At 41.4% G+C, this 24,532-nt stretch overlaps 3 protein-coding genes and 1 pseudogene across 7 annotated transcripts in view; 3 read left to right on the top strand and 1 right to left on the bottom strand.

Moving 5' to 3' along the window:
- Positions 1-1,148: 1,148 nt before the first annotated feature.
- Positions 1,149-1,460, top strand: LOC311056389 (histone H4; the record flags this gene model as incomplete). The annotated part of the gene is made up of 1 exon (XM_084072962.1): positions 1,149-1,460. The coding sequence occupies one exon, from the start codon at positions 1,149-1,151 to the stop codon at positions 1,458-1,460; it is 312 nt and encodes a 103-aa protein (XP_083929088.1).
- Positions 1,461-2,675: 1,215 nt separating this feature from the next.
- LOC311056364 (histone H1-like) lies at positions 2,676-3,266 on the top strand (the record flags this gene model as incomplete). The annotated part of the gene is made up of 1 exon (XM_084072931.1): positions 2,676-3,266. One exon carries the CDS (start codon positions 2,676-2,678, stop codon positions 3,264-3,266), a length of 591 nt encoding a protein of 196 aa, XP_083929057.1.
- A 1,254-nt stretch (positions 3,267-4,520) lies between these two features.
- On the bottom strand, positions 4,521-4,906 carry LOC311055467 (histone H2A-like; annotated as a pseudogene). The gene has a single exon. The product of its transcript is annotated as a histone H2A-like (transcript).
- A 5,527-nt stretch (positions 4,907-10,433) lies between these two features.
- The window catches only part of med15 (mediator complex subunit 15), a 31,487-nt gene continuing 17,388 nt past the window's right edge, over positions 10,434-24,532 (top strand). Inside the window, exons 1-10 of one of the 4 annotated variants that reach the window (XM_084072596.1) lie at positions 10,434-10,629; positions 11,977-12,064; positions 13,838-13,889; positions 15,560-15,583; positions 15,732-15,887; positions 16,271-16,656; positions 17,614-17,991; positions 18,506-18,595; positions 21,246-21,341; positions 23,018-23,136. In XM_084072596.1, the coding sequence (XP_083928722.1) occupies positions 10,562-10,629; positions 11,977-12,064; positions 13,838-13,889; positions 15,560-15,583; positions 15,732-15,887; positions 16,271-16,656; positions 17,614-17,991; positions 18,506-18,595; positions 21,246-21,341; positions 23,018-23,136 (1,457 nt within the window). In that variant the 5' untranslated portion in view covers positions 10,434-10,561. Of the gene's footprint in view, positions 10,630-11,976; positions 12,065-13,837; positions 13,890-15,559; positions 15,584-15,731; positions 15,888-16,267; positions 16,657-17,613; positions 17,992-18,505; positions 18,596-21,245; positions 21,342-23,017; positions 23,137-24,532 lie in introns of all 4 variants that reach the window. The other 3 variants (XM_084072595.1, XM_084072598.1, XM_084072597.1) reach the window with 3 other exon arrangements.

Genomic DNA, 24,532 nt, shown 5'->3' with positions numbered 1-24,532 from the left:
GACCATATGGGACAGTAGCCTAACAGAAACCACAGAGAGACAACGTTCATGTTCATGTTGTCCACACTGGTAATATGTTGATAATATGTATACATAAACTCATCATTTAAAGGTACAGGTCTAAAACAAACAAACACACACACACACACACACACACACACACACACACACACACACACACACACACACACACACACACACACACAGTTTGGATAGATAATCTTTATCATTCTTTTCATATTGACTGTTAACGTGTTTAATTTCCTTATTAGTGTACCTTGATCAGAGAGAAACAAAAGAGCAACGTGTAACTGGTCCTAGAAAAGTAATCTAAGCTTAACACCAGAAATGACCACCCCCCAACTAGATAGATAGATATGTTTAGATGATAGGTAGATGATATGATAGATAGATAGATAGATAGATAGATAGATAGATATGTTTAGATGATAGATAGATTATATGAATAAATACATGTACTGGACTATTGAAATAGTTTAATTAGGTACACATCAAATATGTACACATGCATAGCAATCCTCCTACATTGTACTATTTGATGTACTGTTTTGTGTTTTTTTTTTGCTGTGTAAAACTACATATCAGCTTGCTACTTATTACTGTCCTTGTAACATTTATGTTGTTATGAGCAATAGTGTAAATGATACAAATGTATATTCTCTATTGCTGTATTATGTATATTTGTCACAATTCATGTTGAAGTATGGAGATGAACCTACTCATGACCATGAGTGATAATGTGAATGGTATACTGAGTGTTTTTGAAAACCAAAACCAAATACATGTAAAAAAAAATAACCACTTTACACCCATGCCTGCCTGGCTTACAATGATTTATAATATGGTATTCTTAAAAAGACATGGTATACATAATGGATACGTTGGAATAGTTTGTTAATTTCATTCACAAAGTCTCAGCTTTATAATCATGCCCAATATAACCGTTGGAGAGGCCATTGTCATGCAGAACATAGAACCCAGAATAAAGGGGGTGGGGCTGCAGCTTTTTAGGCACCGCCCAGTGCAGAGCAGGCTGCCTGTCTTCCTATACGTCCTCAGAACACACATAAGTACCCACGGATTTTGCGACAGAATTATTCTGTTCTGAATATACTTTAATATTAATCATGTCTGGACGTGGCAAAGGAGGAAAAGGTCTTGGAAAAGGAGGCGCTAAGCGCCATCGCAAGGTGCTCCGCGATAACATTCAAGGAATCACCAAGCCCGCTATTCGCCGCCTGGCTCGCCGCGGTGGAGTGAAGCGTATCTCCGGTCTGATCTACGAGGAGACCCGTGGTGTCCTCAAAGTGTTCCTGGAGAATGTGATCCGTGACGCAGTCACCTACACCGAGCACGCCAAGAGAAAGACCGTGACTGCCATGGATGTTGTCTATGCTCTGAAGAGGCAGGGACGCACTCTGTACGGCTTCGGAGGTTAATTTGCGATTCGATTACCATCAACCCAAAGGCTCTTTTAAGAGCCGCCCACAGTGTCTTTAAAGAGTTGTCTGCTAATTATAGGATAGAGCTCTTAAGCAGATATAATTATGAGCTGACAACCGGTAAATAAGTAGTAATGTCAGTGCCACCGTGTCGTGTCTGACTAGTAGAGTTGGCATGAGAAACTAGTGTGTTAATACAAATGTATTGATTGAATACTAGATGTTTGCAGAAAAAAGCACATGCAAATGCACACTGGTAATCTGCATCCACAACCCAGTTACATTTGGCTGCTGTATTCCTTTTGATGAAATTAACAAAGACATATTTTACACCCAGATTGCATATTACCATAAATTATGATGCAATCTGGGTATACATGTGCTATGTGAATTGCTTGTAAATCGTGTGCTGTGTTTATACATTTAAAATTATGTAGAGCTGTGTCATTATGTTTTGTAAATGTCACCATTGTAAAAGTGGAGATTACACTCAACTGGCCATCCATAATATTAAGTTCAGTTTTCCATTTTTTGCAGCACTTTGGTAACCTTGCGTTGTAAAAAAAAATATGCTGGATTGGAATTTAAATGATACATTTAAGTGTGAAATGAAATGAAACATGTCAGGTTTCTTTTAATTAATAACTAAACAAGAGCTTAGCAGAGCCAGATAATGAACCAGTGTCGTCTCATAAGTATCCACTGTGTTTGCAGGCACTGGAAAGTTGTACATTTAAAACAAAACCTTTGCCACCGACGACCTGTTTTACTGTTATTCCAATGTCAGACATCTCAGCTTGCTCTGCAGAAAATAGAGAACTGGGTATTCTATGTTTAAACTAGTTTAAAAGACAAATGACAGAGGAAAGCTGGCAAACTACTATCCATGTAACCGTGTATATGTGAGGTTTTAAACATCTTCAAACAAATCACAAGAGTCCTCAGCACTCCACATGATTTGATTATGAAGTGAAACCTGTCTGCTATCTGCTCCATTTGTTATTTGACTCTAATCTAGTTCTCAGTCTATATTTTATTTGGTTTTAGTTGTGGAGAAAACACAACTGTCTCAGCATTCTGCAGCACAGATAGTACTGACCTAGCGGGCTGAGTCTACATGGTTCTCACACATCCTTTAAGTTCCACCCCCTCCTCCTGTTTCACCATCAGTCTCTACTCAGACTTTGTATCTAAAATCCGGACCAGAAGAGAATGGCAGAAGTCGCCCCAGCTCCAGCTGCAGCCTCCCCGGCTAAAGCGGCCAAGAAGAAGGCTGCCGCCAAACCCAAGAAAGCTGGCCCCAGCGTTGCCGAGCTTGTCGTCAAGGCCGTGTCCGCCTCCAAGGAACGGAGCGGTGTGTCCCTGGCTGCGGTCAAGAAAGCTCTGGCTGCCGGTGGCTACGATGTGGAGAAGAACAAGGCCCGAGTCAAGATCGCCGTCAAGAGCTTGGTAGCAAAGGGTACCCTGGTTCAGATCAAAGGTACCGGCGCGTCTGGTTCTTTCAAGATGAACAAGGAAGCAGTGAAGGCAAAGAAACCCGTTAAGAAGGCAGTCAAACCCAAGAAGACGGTAGCCAAGAAACCCGCCGTGGCAAAGAAATCCCCCAAGAAGGCAGCAGCCAAGCCCGCAGCCGCTAAGAAATCCCCCAAGAAGGCAAAGAAACCAGCAGCCAAGAGCCCCAAGAAGGCGACAAAGAGTCCCAAGAAAGTGAAGAAGCCCGTTGCCGCCAAGAAAGCACCAGCAAAGAAGGCAGCAAAGCCCAAGGCGGCGAAACCCAAGAAGACAGCCGCTAAGAAGAAGTAAACATCAACACAGCCAGTTACCCCACAAAGGCTCTTTTAAGAGCCACCCACAACTTCATTTAAAGAAAGTTCCTTGATTAATATAGTTGTCAGCAGTGAGAATTGTGTGTCAATGAATGATTGACTCCCTAATGCTATAATCAGAAATGAATCCCGTTAGAGGGGAGCTATGCTTCGAGGCAAGCACCATCGTAGCCAAGAGATGTACAAGCGCACAAAGCATAAGGGGAAATCGTCAGAGCAGAATGATGACACGTTACATTTGCGGCGTTATACAAATAAGGACAGGACGCAGTTAAATGCTCCTCGTGCAAATGCCATCAGCATGGAATATAATATAAATATGAAACCATGGAATCTAATATATTTTTATTGACATCTTTAAAATACACAGTGCAACAAAAAGCACCCACTGGGGTCCATTTAAAACACTAAACGCAACAGTGCAACTAACCCCACAAGAATAAATGCTAACATAATTCGGTATATGTTTTTTTGTATATATGGAGATAAGGCTGCACATGCAATCAGGTTGATTGTGTGCAAATTAAACTATAGCAATTTATTAATGTATATGTAAATATATATAGTGTGTGTGTGTGTGTGTGTGTGTGTGTGTGTGTGTGTGTGTGTGTGTGTGTGTGTGTGTGTGTGTGTGTGTGTGTGTGACAGTGTGTGACTGTGTGTGTGTGTGTGTGTGTGTGCGTGTGTGTGTGTGTGTGTGTGTGTGTGTGTGTGTGTGTGTGTGTGTGTGTGTGTGTGTGTGTGTGTGTGTGTGGGGGGGGGGGGGGGGGGGGGGGGGGGGGCATAATAGCAAGTGATCTATGAGCTTATAACCCAATGATAGATAGAATGTGATATACTAAAATATAGGCTAAAGACTGAACACAGACTGCAATGACCGTTACACGCTGCAGTGTAGGACTTTAATTCCAACCCAGTTTAACTCTTGTTGATTCTATAAGAGCTTATATTTACTTAAATTGTTTTAATGTAATATTGCTGCAAAGACGTGGTACAGTCCGCCTTGTATTAATTGTATCTGAAAATAAGCAATGACAGCCTATACAAACAAACATGACTGTCAGTTCCTTATAACCACACATACGTTATCAGATACTTTATATTATTCTTTTATTTGTATATATATATACACAACAAACTATACTAAAAACACAAATCATTTTCTTCCCGGGGAAAATAGTGGATGGCTCTTAAAAGAGCCTTTAGGGTTAGTCAAACAAATGAAGGTGGTCTATTTCTTGGCGGCTTTCTCTGTCTTTTTAGGGAGCAGAACAGCCTGGATGTTGGGCAGCACACCGCCCTGAGCGATGGTCACTCCACCCAGCAGTTTGTTTAACTCTTCGTCGTTGCGGACGGCCAGCTGGAGATGACGGGGGATGATGCGAGACTTCTTGTTGTCACGGGCTGCGTTTCCAGCCAGCTCCAGGATCTCAGCGGTCAGGTACTCGAGAACAGCCGCCAGATAGACGGGGGCGCCGGCACCGACACGCTGGGCATATAGTTGCCTTTCCGCAGCAGCCTGTGGACACGACCCACGGGGAACTGGAGCCCGGCACGGGATGAGCGGGTCTTGGCCTTAGCCCTGGACTTTCCGCCGGTCTTACCCCTGCCAGACATGGTATATGCGTCTTTCTAGAATAAACCTTTAAAGAAAATAAGAAATGTGGTTGAGAAAAGGAACACGAAACTTTTTATATCTTCAACTTAGTACTGTCTGTGAGCGCCCCACCAATCATGAAAAAGGCAGATCTGTCAGCCGGCTTATCTGGTGGGTCTGTTTGAAGACACCAACCTGTGCGCCATCCACGCCAAGAGTGACCATTATGCCCAAAGACATCCAGCTGGCCCGTCGTATCCGTGGAGAACGTGCTTAAACTGATCTATCACTGCCCGAACCCCAAAACGTCTCTTTTAAGAGCCAGCCACATATTCATTTAAAATATTTTTACATTCCATAAGCACAGATAGCCTGGTAAACCCTCCCTCTGGAAATCTCATTTCCATTTGATTCCAGGAAATAAAATACAATTGAGATTTCTGGAGGGAGGGTTTACCAGGCTAAAGCACAGAGACCGAGAGAAGTAAATTAATGTAAATGTTATAATGTGCTGTTCTGCTGAGCATATAATGCATTATAACCAGCACTTATAATATCCCTAACATTGTCATGTCATACATGATTATAAACATTTATAACAGGTGTTATAATGCCTTATAGGCGCAAATGCATTATAGACATGACCTTTAAGTAAAGTGTTAACAAAATATCAGCAGCAGCTTTGCTCTGGAAACCCAATACCCCCCAAATGCACACAACATACATGTCATGTAGTAGCTATTTATTTAAAAAAATCCCATAGAGATTTACACAATTATTTATATCAATTATTTTAAGCCTAAAATCAAGCCATCCAGGGTCCTGGTGAATCATGACCATAAAACATTTTATTCTGTGAAAAAAATGGAATATGTAATTATATGATATACTATATTTTATACCTTTTCTTTTTATTTTTTTCACAGAATTAAATAAATATTTTTGGAAATCTCTATTGGAGTGGAATGCCCTATTCAGCATTTTAGTCCTATCAGTGTCTTTTTCTCCCACCAACATTAGTAGCCTAATAATCTAGGCTAGTATTACACTATTACCATATAATTGATATTCTAAACAATAACACAGCCATATTTAACTTTTTTGTTTTTGTTTTACCTGGCTGGAGTTTAATACTTTGACTTGTGTTTGGTTGTATTGTATTGTATTGTTTTGTTTGTTGTTATTAGTTTGTTTGGTTGAAGTGCTTGTAGTTGTTTTATTTTGTTGTGTTTTTTCAATTGTGTTTAGGACCCCTCAAAATCAAGATGTTACAACTCAAGGTGTTATTCCTAAAGAAGAATTTCAATCTTCATCATATTAAATATTTTTTCAGATAATTGCACCAGATGATTTAGGAAGGGAATAAAAAATATGAAGATATTGGAAAGTAATATAAGTATCTTTCTTTGCACCTTTTCTTTGTGTTAGTCTCAATGCCTTCTCTACAATAACCATGTTTACTTACCGCCAGGTGGCAGTATATACTCTCATACGGATTGCATAAAGCCTCAATCACACAATCGCCACAGTTACAGGATTTATAAATTACTAGATTTTCAGGCCGCTACACACAGCCTTCAAATGTAGTCCTGTATTGCATTGTTCAGAACAATGGTCACCGCGAGTTATGGCCATTTGAAATGTTAGAAATTGCTGGAACACTGCTGTATTGCCCCACATGTGTGCAATTAATTATAGGTAGGGTTAGTGATTTTCTTTGGTTAAAAAAAGTGTTAAATAGCTCTATATTCTGATAGTACTCATTGCTATAGAGTGTTTGTTCAGTAAAAGAAGTGTCCTTGTCTCTCCAGCTCTTTATAAAACAGAAAATGAATTTTCGTTTCAGTTTCATTTCCAATTTTATCCAATCAGGATAGAGAACTCAATCAGGATATAGATTATACAAGTGAAATTGGAAGTGATGACATTAAGAAATGAGCAGACAAAATTGGAACTGGAACAGACACTCTATAGCAATGATTACTATCAGAATATAGTGCTTTAACCTTTTAACAAAATACTTTTTGTTTTAACCAAAAAATATCACTTACCCTACCTTTAATTTATTTTTTTGGTGTAACTATTGTCATGGCAGATCCCTGAACTGCATTTGTTCGGAGCAATGGTGTGCCTGTGGCCCCCGGGGGACCCTGACATGGCCCCTGGTGTGACTATTGTCATATCAGACCCCTGAACAGTGTTTGCACCAACATGGCCCCTAGTGTGACTATTTTCATAGCAGACCCCTGAACAGTGCTAATTGGAGCAATGATGCACCCATGTCCACTGTCATACCTGTGCGACCTTGCGTTCGGGAGGTAGGGGTAAATACATTATCAGAGTGGGGGACAAATTGCAATCTCAACCACTTCCAGTGGTCTGATCAACATCAGATCTTTACCGCTGTACCCAAAAATAGGTAGGCAGAGTTTCGGGTCTCTACGGCCACTTTCGGGTAAAACTGGAAAAATTTTAAGTGGTCATTTTTTGATGAAATTTGAAGTCGTTGGGTTGGGACCACCCACCAAGTTTGGAGCCTTTAGCATGGGAACTGGAGTTATGGCTGTTTAAACCCCAGCCAATAGGAAAGCAGAGGGGGCAGGGCTTCAACAATTACAGCCCATCCTGTAGGACCACCTACCAAGTTTGACGGCTTTAGCATTCTGGGAACTGGAGTTATGGCTGTTTAAATCCAGCCAAAAGGAACGTAGAGGGGGCGGAGCAATGGTGCGCCTGTGACCCCTGGTGTGGCTATTTTGATGGCAGACCCCTGACCAGTGTTGGTGCCAAGTTTGGTGCGGATTGGAGCAACGGTGCGCCTCGCAGGTCTGGAAGTTACGTTTGTGACCACAGCCAGCGGTCCATGGTCCACTTATTCTGTAGGCAATTTTAATATAGGATTTTTCTCTTCCTACTATTGAGGCATTCACATTTGTCCTTAGAATAATTTAGAGGGACAAGAGAGCATGCGGCGGGAAAACATTATGCAAGGAAACCGAATGTCTGCTTCAAACACTTTTAAGGACCACCCAAATCTTCAAGCAATAGTTGATTGATAACTTACTGACCTACTTGCAATGTTAGCCTATGAAACCCACCATTTAACATTATTGCTTCATCCTTCTGAGAACTGAGAAAAATTGAATTCTCAAGGAGTCACAAGAGAACAAATTATTCCCCTCCCAGTGTCACAGCTTATTTTTAGACTAATACTCTCAATCTGTAAATGTATTAATTAGTAACAACTCTAAAAGGTTAATGTCTTGCATTATTTTATAGGAAAATAAACATATTTAGGAAGATTTGACCTTTTACCCCCAACATAGTTGTTCTGCCACAACATTTCTCCCCACACACATTTGTGTGTTGTATCCTACTGACTCGCCTGCCAGTGAGGGGCCCCCACCGGGAGGACATAGAGCCTTCGGCCTACTCCTCCCGCCCAACACTCCCTGCTGACAGGTGCTGCCCCAGTCTGTTGTATTACCTTATTACCTTATTATTACCTGCAGTGACCCCCACCCCGCTTAGCCGGCTTCCCTCCCGTGAACATGGGCCAATTGTATTCATAAAGATGCCCAACAAAGCCAGCTGCACCACGGTGGAGTTGGTGGAGGAATCGAGGAATCGAACACACAACCTCTGTGGTAGTGGGCAGGTACTTTACCACTGCGCCACCCGAGCGCATCTATCTCTTGACACCTCAGTTAAGAGTGCAGTTGCCTTTAATAAATCGTCAATCTACAAGCTCACAACACATTGCAAAGCAACGCACGGCTAGGCTAATTTCGCCGAAGACATAATGTTTGTAGCCTGAAAAGGGAGCAGGCCTAGGTTGACCCCTGGGTTCCTCCAGTCAATGAATGGTGATTCAAATTATAAGAAAATATTTCTTTATATGTTCTTGTGAGATGTATTAAATTACATGATCATGATGGGTGTTGGAGGCCATCAGCTAAAAAAAAAATACAAAAAAGGTCACAGGCACAGGATTTCCTGTACATCATCAAGCGGCATGAGTTCCAGGGAGTTTGAACAAAGGCTGAGTCATGTTCTGTTTATTGAGCTGGGCATGAAACACAACAGATGGCTTGATTCTGGACTACTAATAGGTTGTAACATGAGCTGCTGAAGACTGTGAAAACATGAATAGAACACATTTATATTTTGTGAATATTCTTTTTAGTGAAAAACGCAACATGTAATATTGCCAACATGTAATCACAATGAGAGACAAAAATCCATTAATTAGAATCTATCAATCTGACAAGGTAACACTTTGTTCAATTAGTTATGTGTTGTAAATGCACAGTAAATTAATTACTTGTTTTGTGACAGAGGAACAGTAAGGACAGGTGAATTCATGATAGATAGATAGATAGATAGATAGATAGATAGATAGATAGATAGATAGATAGATAGATAGATAGATAGATAGATAGATTGATTATGAATGTTGATTTAGTGTTCTTTAGCGATTTAAGCCCAATTGATCACACAGTGAATATAGTTGATCTATAAGCTTGTGATGTGACGTGTTGTGAGCTTGTAGATCAGTTATTTAGAAAAAAAAAGTAGAATGACATGCCCAAAATAGGGACAAAAGCTTCAAAGTGGTTAATAGAATACATTAATTAATAATACAATAAGATAGACAAATATGCTGTAAAATATGTTGCATTATATAAGTGGTTTGTAACTTTTTAAGTGGGGTCCAGGGACCCTCCTCAGGAACACTGGCCTGTGACTCTGAGAGAGTGTAAAACTGGTTCCATTTTGTTCACTCTCTTTAAGAGAGAACCAGTTTTACACTATAAGAGTCTTATGGGAGACCTTGAAATGAAAAGCTTTGAAAACCACTCTCCAGATAGTACAAACGTGCCTTGCCTTGCCTGGCCTATAGGTGGATGTAATACATGAAATAGGTTTTACACCCGCGCACACCAGAAGAAGAATGTGTTGGTAGGCGGCAGAGGCGGTGTTTGCTTGTCACCAGTGTTGCCATGTCCGCTTATTATAGGCGACTTTGGGCTTGTTTTTCTGCAAAGTAGCTTGTAAATATTGGAGGTTGCGGGTTTTTGGGCTTGTCTCCAAAGTAGTTGCTTATTTTGGGCTTGATTCCTAATGTTGTTTAAACCAGTGGTTTAAAAAAAAAAATGTAATGATCAAGGACCCCCAAATTAATATGTATTTATTTTGTCCACGGACCCCCATCTGAAAATATTTTGTGCGAGGGTCACCACCATACAAGATTTGTGTGTGTTGTTAAAATGTTTCACAATTTTATTTGAAAATAGCTGATCTACAAGCTTAGCCGACGTGTGTTGTTGTTGTAATGTGTTGAAAAACATTATTCAAGTATTATTCTTTGTAGGACCATGCTGGTTTTTGGTGACTGATTATGTATTACTCTATTCCTTCTTTAAAAAAAACAAATCGCCAAAAATTGCTTTCTTAAGGTTCAAACTGCTCGTGTGGCTTCTTTTTGGGCTTGTTTTCACAGATCTAGCTGCTTATTTCTCTCCCAAAACCTGGCAACCCTACTTGTCAGAGCAGCAGAGCCTCCAGTCCACAGAGGATCGATAACAACATCGTCTAACCTCCAGGAGGAACTATAACAGAGACATATATACGACTTGTTTTTAAGTTATAACATAAATAAACACTCCGCCGCCATGGAAGTCCCCGGACCAGACAGCGACTGGCGGAGCCCGCAGTTTAGACAAAAAGTTGTTACACAAATGTGAGACTTGTTTTTTTTTTCCTCCTTTCTTTTCTCTTACAATATGTTTAAAAAGCTACGGAAATAACGCATGTTTAAAGTCCGTTTTTCTTTTTTTCTTTTTGCTAAGCTAAACATCATATGCTGGGTTATTGTGTGTGTGTGTGTGCGTCGCAGTACGGGAAACAATTAGCTTAAATAATTGACGAGGCCTCCAGCCCCTTTCTGTTAATTTTGCATGTAAAACAAAATGATGATATTAAGCTAATTTGACGCAGCAGCCGCTATATGTATGGTGGAGGAGGCTAATGTTAGCACGCTAGCTAGCTAGCATGCTAGGTTAGCCAGCGAGCTAACCTCGTTGGTCAGTGAGTCGTGTGACGTCATCAACGTTCATATAGTGACAGTATTTATTAAATAGTGGGGTTTTATCTATTATAGAGAGATCCCGAGGCTTCAGTTAAACAACTTTGGGGCCAAACAATATCCTATATATCAGGGGGTCTTTAAGCGTTGTTCAGGCCAAGGACCCCCTATGGCTGAGAAACGGATGAAGCAGGGACCCCCCCATCTCAATTTGTTGCAGATTAAACTTTTTCATAGATTTCATAGGTAGCTTCATAGACTTGCTTTAACAGCACTAACATCATATCAGTGTGGATCCATGTTAATGTATTTTCAGACATTTGACCACTTAAACCGTCAATTCTTAGTAAACATGATCTTTCGGTCTGCTCTTTTTTCCCCTCTACACCAAACCTCTTTGCTGAAAATAGCCGATCTGCGAGGCATTGTGAGCTTGTAGATCTGTTATTTTTTGGCAAAAGTTCTCCTCAGAGAACGAATGCTAGGGTTCAAGTGTATAATAGGATCTTGAAAAAGATCCTATTATAGAAAGATTTGGAGTAACATCTGAGGACCCCCAAGGGGCCCTGGACCCCCTGTTGAAGACCCCTGTTCGATATAATAACCATTCTCTTTCCAAATTAATTTGGCTACTCATTATTAGATGTATGAAGTTCTTGCCTGTGGTTCTGAATATTGTATTGGAATTATGCTAATCTTTTTTTTGTGTAATGTGTGTGTGTGGGCATAATGGTACAGGATCTTCAAATCTCACTCTTAACTGTGAGATATAGCCTGTAGCCTTGGAGCCTTGGATCAAGGCTATCTATCATAGATGTATTTAATCGATTTTGACATTTGCATATCTAAGTAAAAGTCAGACTCTATAAAATACCTCTATAATAGTCTTGATCCAAGGCTAAGATATTGGTATGCGTGTGAATCACAGTTATTGGTACATATGAATCACTGTTAAGTTAAGTTTTGTCTGCTGCCTACTCATCTGACTGGTTCTCTTTCCAGTGAAGAGGCGATGAGGAAGGCTGGTACCCCACACACTAAAACCAGCAATGACATGGAGAACCACGTTTATGTCAAAGCCAAATCAAGAGTGAGTAACTAGTCAACCAAAACCATCAGACACACCATTGAAGACTTTTAATATGGCATCCCTGTTCTTGGACATGCCATTATAAGCGAATAATGTCAACATTTTCAAAGGTTGTGAAAATAGCCGATCTACAAGCCGTAGCCGCCCCATCTATTTTCGCTATTTGTTACACATTAAGTGGCTTAAGTCGATAATGGCCTAGCCCAAATGATCGAAGAGGATATGGCAGAATTAATATCAGTAAATAATTTCATCGTAATGCATCTGCCAGTTTCCAATAGGGCTACACATTTATTAATGATAAAATTATAATTGAGTTTGAGTTTATTTAAGTGAATATTGCAATTAAAATAATTAATCACAAATATTGATATTGATGATGATGATACATTTGTTGGTGGAAAAATAGAATAGAATGTTTTTCTAATGCCTTTGTTGCACATTATGCTTCTCGGTGTCATATATTTGGTCACATACTATGTACAGTATTTGTCTCTGTTTTTATTTTATTGTTTTGTTCCTGTCAGCCGGATGTACGTTGTTGTGGTTATTAATCCTTGTGTACTTGGTGAGGAGACGAGTGCAAGTTAGCTGGCAAAATGTGGTGAAAAATGTGACCACAATTTTTGATTATCGCAGCCATAGTTTCCAGTCAAGTGCCAGTGACCGTAAAGTCAAGTGCTTTTCATCAGTGAATACTAATAGAGATGTTTATAATTCAAATTCTGTTGTAGAAAAGTCTCTCCACACTGCTAGATATCTTGGGGAGTGTGACAATGACTAATTATAGTTAATTCAAACACGTGAACTCCATTCAAGCTTACTACGCATCACACAGTGACGCAGGAAAATGCCTTGACGGCAACTCGATAGTTCTGTTGATTCCCTTTTTGCTGCTAATTCTGCGAAAATAGCTGCATCTACAAGCTCACAATGTGTCACAAGCTGGTAGATTGGCCGCTATTTTTGAAAAATATTAAAATTCTTACATTTTTGCTTCTAATGACATGCCCAAAATTGGGACGGCAGGGTTCATGTGGTTAAGCTAGCTAGCTAGCCACATCCTTACTTGTATTGCACACCTATTCTATCTCCAATTCATCTCACTATGCATATTTACTTTGACACTTTTAACATTAATCATAGAAACTAATTCTGCTGAAATTCGCCTGACATGCACACAGTTTTATTTAGCCACAATACAATAATGGATGACTCACACAGAAAACAAATAAAATGTATGATCTTAAAAGAAAAAAAAGAAGACTTGATATTTACTCCTAATGTATTTGATTGGGTAGACCTGAGGCCGTGTCAAAATGGACCTGTGGGCTAAACGTTTGTACCCCAGCAGTACTAACACAGTATGATCTAGAGTAGGCCAGTGGTTCTCAAACCTTTCCACGTGGAGGACCCCCAAATTGATATATATATATATATATATATATATATTTGGCCGCAGACCCCACATCTTAAAATGGTTTGTGCCAGGGACCCCCCAGAAGAGAAGATTTGTGTTTTTAAAAAAAAAGAAAACCTCACACGCTGTGAGATGGTAGATCTGCTATTTTCAAATAGCCAACAAAAATATGGATTATGGGGTAAAAATGATTGTGATGGTGTATTAACAATTTTTGCTGGGGAGCCCCCCTCAAGGACCCCTGGGGGAAGCACTTTGAGAACCACTGATGTAATAATCGGATATAATGTGACACTTGTTTTGTGTGCGTTTACTGGTGTAATCACTCTCTCTCTCTCTCTCTCTCCTTTCAGGAAGAATATTTGTCCCTGGTGGCAAGATTGATCATCCACTTCAGAGACATTCGTGAGTCAAACAACCAGTCCTGCTATCTCTCTTTGTTCTCTTTTGTAAAGGATTGTTCTTTATTTTATTCTGTTTTAGTTGTAGAAGATACAAAGATGATCCACACACCGTGGGCACATTCAATACATTTGCAATCAAGGGAGCTGCAGTGTGTAGATCTTCTGTGATTGTGTTTCTTTGATTCCAGACTAAATTGGTTTATGGATGTGCTTTGCACATTGTGCAAGCTAGATTCTATTTAATTTGCAAACATTAAAACATATTTTAAATACAGTAAATACAAATGGTTGTGTATAGGTGAGGTAAGAACCCCACCCACCAGGCTTAAGTTATTATCACACATTTAAATGATTCTCACGAATGTAGCACTTATAATGTCGCACACATTGAAATGAGTGTCGCACACATTTACAGTGACGTTATTAATAATATAATTGGCCAACGTGAATGCAGGAGGACTGACTGGAATCTCTGTATCAGACAGACTGCCATCTGTGCACTCTCTCTCTCTCTCTCTCTCTCTCTCTCTCTCTCTCTCACTACAGAGTGCAGCATGAGGCAGATTGAGTAAATAATGTGATGGCTAAAGCTGCACAGTTGCAGCGTTGCAGGAGGAAACAAAGGGGCTTCTCAAAACCGCCTACTTTATAGCTGAATATTAATTGGCTAATTCAAAATGTGGTCATCTGGTTAAACGGATAGTTCACCCAAAAAAAAATTTGGATGACCAGCGGACCGGTAGTATCCATGAATTCAAGTCTCCATGGGGTAACTAATCAATAGAAACAAAGTCATTTTGGGGGTGAACTATCCCTTTAAATTGATAAAGCTTCTGTCTTTGTGGAGGATGTTGAAAATGCTGTGCTAAAAAAAAAACATGTACAACGTTGTTAAGTTGAAAGACATGAAGCGGAAGAGACAGAGTAAAATATTAGAGCATGGAGACGAGACAAGAGACAGCCACCATAAGACAGACTAAAAGATACAGAGTAGGAGAAAGAGACGGCCATACACAGAGAATCCTTTTAACCCATTAAAGCCGGGAAAGCATCTGTGTGTAACCACTTTAAACCATTATTTTATACTTTGGCTATTCAAAAAATAGCAGATATACGAGCTTGTAGATCTGCTATTTTCCTTTTTTAAATTTGCGCAAATCTTTGAATGTATATATACTTTTGAAGCAAACATTTTTAACTCACTTTACTTCTGGGGGGGTCCCTGGAACAACATTTTTGGGTGGTCCTTGACATGAAAAAAAGTTTGAGAACCACTGCAACATAATAAAAATTAAACGCCACGCTACGAGCTTGTAGATCTGCTATTTTTGAATAGCCCAAAGAAATCTTAAAATGACACAGATGTGTCCCCGGTCTGAATGGGTTGAGTTGGACATGCAATTTCGGGTAAGAAAAGGTCCAATCTAAGACCAATGTAACTTCACAATTAATGTGTCCCGCCTGTTCACAAAATCTACTTGGTTGGTAAAGTACCGGTCAAATTGGTTGCTGAATTGTGGGATAAATCAGATTGTGTGTAGACCTTTTTCAAACTGTTTCCTGTTTTGTTTTGTCACGCAGATGTAGAGTGGTTATTGTCAGTTCCTGAGTATTTTTCCAGGATGTGCTAATGGTGAACTGAATCATAACAAACTGTATTCCGTTTCACAGACAAGAAGGCACAAGGGGGCCCAGGTAAGTGGACATGCATTAATCTACTTATTGTTTTTTAAATTGCGTTCTGTCTTCTACTAGACTAGAGACCTGAACTTGTAGCGTTGACGATCAGCAGTGCATGTTCATGAGCTCTGTACTGTCATCTGTTGTCTGCCCTTCTTGCTAGATGCCATGAATGCCCTGACTAACCTGACAGGGGTAGGAGGGGCCCCCGGCGGCATCGGCATGGGGCCTCGCCCCACCGGTGCCCCGATGGGCGGCATGGGGCCCATGCAGATAGGCCAGCATGCCATGGCAGGGGTGGCTGGAAACCCGCAAGCCAGTGAGTGTGTTTCCTCCGATGTGTGGTGTTAGTCTGTCTGTCTGTCTGTCTGTCTGTCTGTCTGTCTTTGTATTTGTCGGTCTGTTTGATTGTTTTGCTGGACAAATGCACTACTTCTTTCCAGACCCTGGTGACAGTGGATGCTGGCTGTGTTCGACCTTGCATAATAACTTCTCGCCAAGATTTGTTTTAGCTTTGAACAACGTCAAAGAAAATAAGATAAAACTAAAAGTGCTACAAAAAGTGCTTCAGTTCCGGCTGTTTGTTTATGTTTTAATACCCAGTCCAGACCACTCTGCTTAGCTGCTCAACCTCTCAGCTGTAGGATGTCTCTCTCTCTCTCTCTCTTTCTCTCTCCTCCCTTCACATCCGTCCACCAGTAGGAGGTCCTAGTCAGCTGCAGATGCAGCAGATGGTCCAGGCCCAGCAGCAGCAACAGCAGCAGCAACAGCAGCAGCAGCAGCAACAACAGTCCATCCAATTCCAGCAGTTCCAACAGGCCCAACAACAGCAGCAGCAGCAGCAACAAAATGCTCTGCAGCAGCAGCAACAGAACGCTGCCATCCAGCAACAGTTCCAGGTTCAGCAGCAGCTCAAACTACAGCAGCTTCAACAGCAGCAGCAACAGCAGCAACAACAGCAGCAGCAGCAGCAACAACAACAACAACAGCAGCAACAACAACAACAACAACAACAACAACACCACCAGAACCAACAGCTCCAGCATCAGAACCAACAGCAGGCCCAGAACCAGCAGCAACAGAACCAGGTATTAGAACATAATTATATCCGAACCAGGGAGGGTATTACAGAAACTTCCTAACTCTAAAATTATATCTTCTCTGTTTAGTAACCATGGTAAATTGAGTAAGAGTAGGAAATATAGACATTACAGTAAATTTCCAGTAAATATCGAATACATTTACTTCGGTTTTATCTCAAAGAAATGCTACCTTTTGAGTCCTAACTGTCACGGCCAAATTAACCCTCTGTAGATATGATTAATTATCAGAATAATCAGAACTCCTCTCTAGGATTTGACTCTCACAACTCGGAGGTGAGCACAGTCGGAGCTCAGTTTGTTAGCAATTTCTTTTCCACAATATTTATCTGTGGAACAACACAATGGGGGTGTCCCATATGGTTAGTTTGAGGGGTGGCGGCCTGAAAAGGTTGAGAACCACTGCACTAAGCAATTTCTTTTCCACAATATTTATCTGTGGAACAACACAATGGGGGTGTCCCATATGGTTAGTTTGAGGGGTGGCGGCCTGAAAAGGTTGAGAACCACTGCACTAAGCCATCGACCGGCTGTGTGCAATTGCCTTCATAATTCCCTTTCATGACATCTGGCTGGGACTGATCAGCACCAACGTTTTTACAGGCTGGTCACATCGGACTCTCTCTTTTCCCGGTGTTTTGCCCAGGTGGATGTGGTTTTGAGGTTAGGTTTAGGCATAGTTTCTGTGAGGTTTGGGTTAGGCATAGTGTTTGTGAGGTTAAGGTTAGGTTTAGGCATAGTTCGTTTGAAGTTAGGGTTTAGGCACCGAATCACTTAGGACCCAAGTCCGAGATCCACCTGGGATCCTGCGAATCCACATCATTTCCTAGTTTAAGACGTTTAGCAGATGCTCTTATCCAGAGTGACTTAAAGTGGAAGCTCTGAATAAGTGTCATGAACGTTTTGTCAGCCAGCATCTTCATGTCTCTCTCTCTCCCCCTCCAGATGCATCCATCCAGACTGCAGACACAGCAGCAGATTGTACAGCTACAGCTACAACAACAACAGCAGCATGCTCAGGCTCAGGCTCAAGCTCAAGCTCAGGCTCATCAGGCCCAGGCTCAAGCCCAAGCTCAAGCCCAGGCGCAGGCACAAGCCCAGTCCATTCAGCACATGGTACAACAACAACAACAGCAGCAGCAGCAGCAGGTCCAGGCCCAGTCTCAGTCCCAGCAGGGCCAGCTGCCCCCACACGCCCAACAGCAGCAGCAGCAGCAGCCCGGCATGGTGCCCCAGTCTCTGCCTGGCCAGATGCCCAACGTTAACATCAGTTCACTCAGTCAACAACAGCAGCAACAGCAGCTCAAAATCCAGGCTCTGCAGGTATGTGGAGGGGTGCCGCTGCTGCTGCAGCATTCATAAACTGTAGGGACTTGATTGAAAGTGCAACCTTTGGCCAGGAAAAACAGAAGAATAAAGAATTCCTTTGCTGTTTGCTGCCATGTCTGGGAGTAGTGGTGTTGAGCATTTTACTCAGTGCAGTTTAGAGCTTGTAATGTATCACTGGGAGTAGAACGTGCAGGTGACATAGTTGGGGAGGTATCTGATGAACCGAAACCACAACAAAAAGCGTCCCTACACCTATAATGGCATGCCCAAAATAGGGTCACCCGATTGAAATGTGTAGATGTGTATGTATTTGTGTTTGCCTCTGCGTTTGTGTGGATGTTTATGTGCACATATCTTTGTTGTTGGGTGCCTGTTTATGCATTTGTGTGCTTATTTGTCTGTGTGTGTGTGTGTGTGTGTGTGTGTGTGTGTGTGTGTGTGTGTGTGTGTGTGTGTGTGTGTGTGTGTGTGTGTGTGTGTGTGTGTGTGTGCGCGCGCGCGTGTGTAGGCCAGAGCAGCCTTGCAGCAACAGCAGGCTGCACAGCAGGCCCAACAGGCTGCAGCTCAGGCCCAGCTGGCAGGCGCCGTACCTGGGCAGGTAAGTCAAGTCAACTCCTATGTGTTTAGCACATTTCATGCCAAGTAAACACCTTCATGTGCATCACAAAAAAACATGCCCCATAGCCTTATTCTTTCACAAAGACGATGAGAAAACAGAAATCGTACAACAGGTAGTTCCGACCAAGCAATCTGATTGGTTGAAATAGGCTCTCTACCCGTGCTCAAGCGAGCATGACAGCACACCTTATCAAAAATATAAAAATCAGCTGTGCTGATCAGCCGGAGTCTCGCAGAGCTAAGTGACTAGGCTAGCAGTTTGCAGACGTAGTAGCTAAATCTGTCATTTTAAAAAATGGATATTCTATTGATTATCTTAATTACAGTGAGATTTAGCTAACAGTTAAGTTTTGTTTCAGTTTGTTCAGTTTGGGAAAAGTTGTCTAGTGCACAGGCAGCCATCTAAATGTTTGGTCTGGACAGTAAACTGAGACTCAGACCCCTTGTATTTCCAGGATAACCGAGAGATAACACTTGCAGAAAAGGTATTTTGAGAGCGAAATGCCCCACAATAGGAATAAAATGTTTTTTTTTGATGGAATAATATGTTTTATTTTGATGGAATAAAATTCCAAAGTTTTATTTTGATGGTAACTGTTGTATAATCGCAATATTACACCCAAGTGTGGCTTGATCGTCATTATTGGCACTTTTAAATTAAATATATTAACATTACTGTCCACAAGTTCATAGTCCATATTAGTTCTGTCTGCTGTTTTGAAATAGCTTAATTAATGCATTACTGAACAGTATAATTAGAACATGAATAAACATAGTTTAATGTTAGTCAGTGAGAAAAAAGCTTTTGATCATCAACACTTTAATTTAATAGATATTTTACCATTAGGCCTTCTGTTAACATGGACCAAGTTCATGTCAATTTATAGCAGTGCTTCTTGCTTAAATAAATCATCATGAATATAAACAAGGACACATTGTCTGTTGTTATGAAATAGCCAAATCATTAATGGGGTGGGGGGGGGGCATTTTTATTCACGTAAGAATTGTGATGTCACAATTTTTCATCCAGCAGATGGTGGTGTGTAATTTAAATGTAGCATGTTATACCACAGCCACTTCATGTTGCTGAAATACTCAGACAGACTCACTGTCTGTCTGAAGTAGAAAAGGGGAAATGTCATACTAGCTCCCATTTTCTAAAGATCAGATACAGGGTTAAAAAAAAACAAAAACAGATTGGACATCTTTGTAACGGCCAATCTGATAGAAAATATTTATTTTTCCAGACAAGAGTGTAAAGAGACAGGAAGCTGTGGGTAGAGAGAGGAAAGATGTGCATTTAGCTAGAATCAAACCAAATGTCGACCGCATGGTTGGGGAGCAGGAAACACTCGGCAAGCATCATCTGTCATATCGTCTCTTGTCAGGGGGAAAACCCCACATGTCCAAAACTCGTACTTTTCAGGGTTCAAATGCGAAAGTAGCAGATCTACAAGCTCAAAACACGTCGCTTCTCACCGCGTCTCAAGCTTTCGGACCTGCTACCTTTGATGTTTTTTTGGTGTGACGCTGTAGTATGTATGATCAAGTAGGGCGTTAATTTATGGGGAAAAACACCAAAAAACGTAGAATAATGAGATGGGAGGTTTCTTCTCGACAGCGACGATATACACTGTACCAGCCATTCGCTCCACCTCTGACCGTACAGCAGTGTTAATTTTGTCGACTAAGACTAAAAGACTAAGGTTTTTTATATTTAGCCCATTAAGACCTGGAACTGTGTCATTTTTAGATTTGAGCTAAAAAGCATTATTTTACACTTTGGGCTATTCAAAAATAGCAGATATACAAGCTCATAGCGCGGCACCGAGTGCCGCGCTACGAGCTTGTAGATCTGCTATTTTTGAAAATTCAAGAAAATGTGTGCAAATCTTTGAATATATATATATTTTTAAAGCGAACATTTTTTTGTTGGGATTTAGGAGACATGTAGAATCGGCTTCAGGTCTTAATGGGTTAGTCGACTAGACAAGACTAAGACTAAACAATTTTCAGAAGACTAAAATAGGACTAAAACTAAATGGTGTGTTATTCAAACGACTAAGACTGAGACTAAATCAGAATATGCTGCAGTGTAATTGTTTTTGACAAAGACTAAAAGACTTAAGGTTTTGATATTTAGTCGACTAGACTAGACTAAGACTAAACACATTTCAGAAGACTAAAATAGGACTAAGACTAAATGGTGTGTTATTCATAAGACTAAGACTAAATCAAAATTTGCTGTCAAAATGAACACTGCCGTACAGCAGTGACAACATGTTCCACACTGTTAATTGGCACTGATCCCCAACCATTGCTGTGTGTGTGCGTGTGAGTGAGAGGTATGTGTTGTTTTGAGCTAAGGATGTGCATGTGAATTCACATGCTTGCCAATTCACATACATATGCCTGTCTTTTCCGTTGCTCCTGTGTGTGTGTGTGTGTGTGTGTGTGTGTGTGTGTGTGTGTGTGTGTGTGTGTGCGTGCGCGTGCTGCAGTGCATGCACGCCTCATGTCCACTAATTGCACTTGCATTTTGGTCTTTTAAAAAAAAATGTTCTTCTTTATTTTGTGTCTTGTTGTGACATTGTCTTGTTGTGTCCCCTCTTTGTCGTCTCTTTCCAAAGATGCTGCTACGTCCTGGGATGCAAATTCCACCTGGGTTGCCTCGCGCCCCAAACCCCCCCAACCCTGCTGGGCTCGGAGGACAGCAGATGCAACAGGTATTTTAACCCCATCCTCACCCCCAGCCTCGGACTCACTATTGACCCTGACCTGATTATTCGATGCCAGGGTGCTGCCTGTTTTTATTTGATTATTTATGAAATTAAATTATTTTGAATTGAAATATTTATTTTCTCTGACCTTTTTTTTAATATATATATATATATATAATAATGGTCAAAAACAACTAAGAAACTGCAGGGGGGGGGGGGGGGGGGTAGAGTACGGTATATTTACTTGTGTTTGGGAAACAGTGTTCTAACAACTCCAGTGTCCTCTGACATCGTCATGTTGTGCTTCTGTGTGTTAAGCTCTCTACTTCCCGTTCTCCCTCCATTTGTCCATACACTTCCTAACTCTCCTTACATCTAAACCTCAAACTAAAACCCAGACATTTTTCTCTCATATCTCTCATGTTTGACTGTAACGGAGAGAACAGACAGATTCAAAGTAGTCTTTTAGTAATTGTTTTGACACACCTGTCCAGTCACTGTGTTAAATCAACACCTGTTACTAGTCAAAATGCCGTAAGTTGTGGACACAAGTGGCCATATCCAAGAATCACTGACAGTCATCACCATGAGTCTATTTGCTGTTCCAAAAAGTATTTGACTGGTAAAATGGCGACGGTGGCTGATGAATTTGTAATCAAATCCAATGGTGGGTTGATGTGTCCGGTAAATAAAACTTTTCCCACCCTTAACTCTTTCTGCCAGAGTAAATCCATAAATAAACTCACCCACTGCCAGTGTTTTTGTGTTTTTTAACCTTTTCAACTGGTCACAGAAAATGTAGATCCATTATGATCTATCGTCGTACCGTGTGTAAACACAAACGGTATCTGTGGCCGTCGCCCAGAGGAAAAACATTTCACCCGCAAGGTGCCTTTCTTTGTCGCAGCCTGCCGAGTTAAAGAGCTAAAGGTAGGGTAAGTGATATTCTTTGGTTAAAACTATTTGTTTTGTGAAAGCACTATATTCTGATAGTAATGATTGCTATAGAGTGTTTGTTCAGTGCATGAGTCTCCCTGTCTCTCCAGCTCTTTAATAAACAGAACATACGATTTCAGGTAGGTGGTAAAAAGGCATCCAACCAGGAGAGGGTACCCATTTATCAGCATCATTTTCATACTATTCCAGTTCCAATTTTGTCCGCTCATTTCTTTGTGTCATCACTTCCAATGTCACTTGTTTAATCGTTATCCTGTCTGAGTTCTCTATCCTGATTGGATAGAATTGGTATCCCGACCTGAACATGCATTTTCTGTTTAATAAAGAGCTGGAGAGACATGTAGACTCCTGTTACTGAACAAACACGATAGCCATGAGTACAATCAGAATATAGAGCTTTTTAACACTTTTTAACCAAAGAAAATCACTTGCCCTACCTTTTTTTTAATGTACTGTTTAAGGTGAGTATTGATGTTCTGCAGTTGCATTCCATGACCGTGAGTCTTCAGGTTGGCCTTGACATCAGCGCTCATATTAGCTACAAAAGTAGAACAATGTAGAACGTGGCCAATGACATGAGATGGGCGTGGGACATTAAAGTAAAACACAGAACACTGATCCGAGAGGATCAGTTTAGCCTAGGCGCACGGCTCCTCTGCCCTCTCTCTCTGTGTGACACACTGTAGGCTGATCTCCTCTTCTCTTGCTCTCCGTCGCATTCACAGGTCCAGCCTCAGATGATGATGTCGTCGCCGTCTCCTGTGCAGGTGCAGACGCCTCAGTCCATGCCCCCTCCGCCCCAGCCGTCACCTCAGCCCCCGACGTCCCAGCCCAACTCAGCCAGGTAAATGAAGGGTCCCATTTATTTTTGTTCATTTTATTTGTGCGGTTTTGTTCAGTAGTTTATTAGCACATTGTAATATAAAATAGAAACGATTCATATCGAAAGAAAACAAGTTATTGTGCAAGAAAAGGAAGAAGCCAACAGGCCATTAAAATGGCATCCTATATTAAAATTGCCCCAAGGGCCGGCCGGCAGGCGGGCCGGACCTCTGACGTCAACGCTCATGTTTTTCATGACATGCTTTTCTATGTAGTATTTGTTTCTGAAACGGCATTTAATCCTTGTGAAAGCATGTGACCCTCAATTGTAACAGAAATACCACTGCCGCACATCCTTGTACAGTAGAACGCTGTGCTAAGGCTTGAAGACAATAGGGTAACAGTGATTCAGCATTGCACCTCCCAAAATGGCTGTTGCTTGTGGGGTACATTATTGTCAGACAAGTAACTTCTTTTTTTTTTTTTTTCTATAATTTTTATCCCACGATTTTGTAACCCACATTTTTTCACCCAGTGCCAATTGCCTATGTAATCCTGGGCACTACCTACCCTCTGCCAGCCTAGGGAGAGCCCAAGCTGAAGCTCATGCCTCCTTCAATGCATGAGGAGCAAGCAGGCCGCTTCTTATCACCCGACAGGGGGGAGTTTCCCTGGTTGGACATAGCGCGTGGAAGGAACACGTTATTCCAACCAGTTCCCTTCTCCTCCATCAGGCGCCCCGGCTGACCAGGGGGAGGCAGTATAGTGACCAGGATTACTACATGTTTTTGTGAGGGTATTAACTACCCTAGGAGACACGGGGAGAACATGCAAACTCCACACAGAGTAGGCCCTTTCGCCAACCCCACCTAGGGTATGGGCGCCGATGACGTGGAGGAGAGAACACGCCCCCAGCGCCCACAGCGTCCCTGGCGGGAATCGAACCCAGGACCTTCTAGCTGTGAGGCGACAGCGCTACCGACTGCGCCACCGTGCCCCCCCGACAAGTAACTTCACATGCCTTCTGTGTGGCATATTTTCCAAAATGCTCAGGGAAGTGACAAATGGTGGGGACGGAATCATTTGGTTATCAAAATAGTAATGAATCACTGCTCTAAAGTGATAACCCCACAATTCTGCTTCAGGTAAGAGTTTATATTAGGGCTGTCGGAACGAAATTCGGTATTCAAACGTAATTTGACTATGAAAGAAATGAATAATCTTCAAATGTTGAAATTGCCATTCGAATGTTTTTATTTGTTCCTCCATAAATGTACTGAGTAATGAATCTAATGATGACTCACTTCCTGTGTGTGTGTCTGTTTACGCTGAGACTGTGACAGACCACGTTGGTTCAGTGCAGCAGGCAAGACTTCTCCCTTTCCCCCCATAAACTTCACTTAGTTGAAAGAGTTAAG

The sequence above is a fragment of the Gymnoscopelus microlampas genome (assembly GCF_963454915.1).
Source record: "Gymnoscopelus microlampas genome assembly, chromosome: 11".
Lineage (NCBI taxonomy): Eukaryota > Metazoa > Chordata > Actinopteri > Myctophiformes > Myctophidae > Gymnoscopelus > Gymnoscopelus microlampas.
This window is presented reverse-complemented; position numbering and strand designations above follow the sequence as displayed.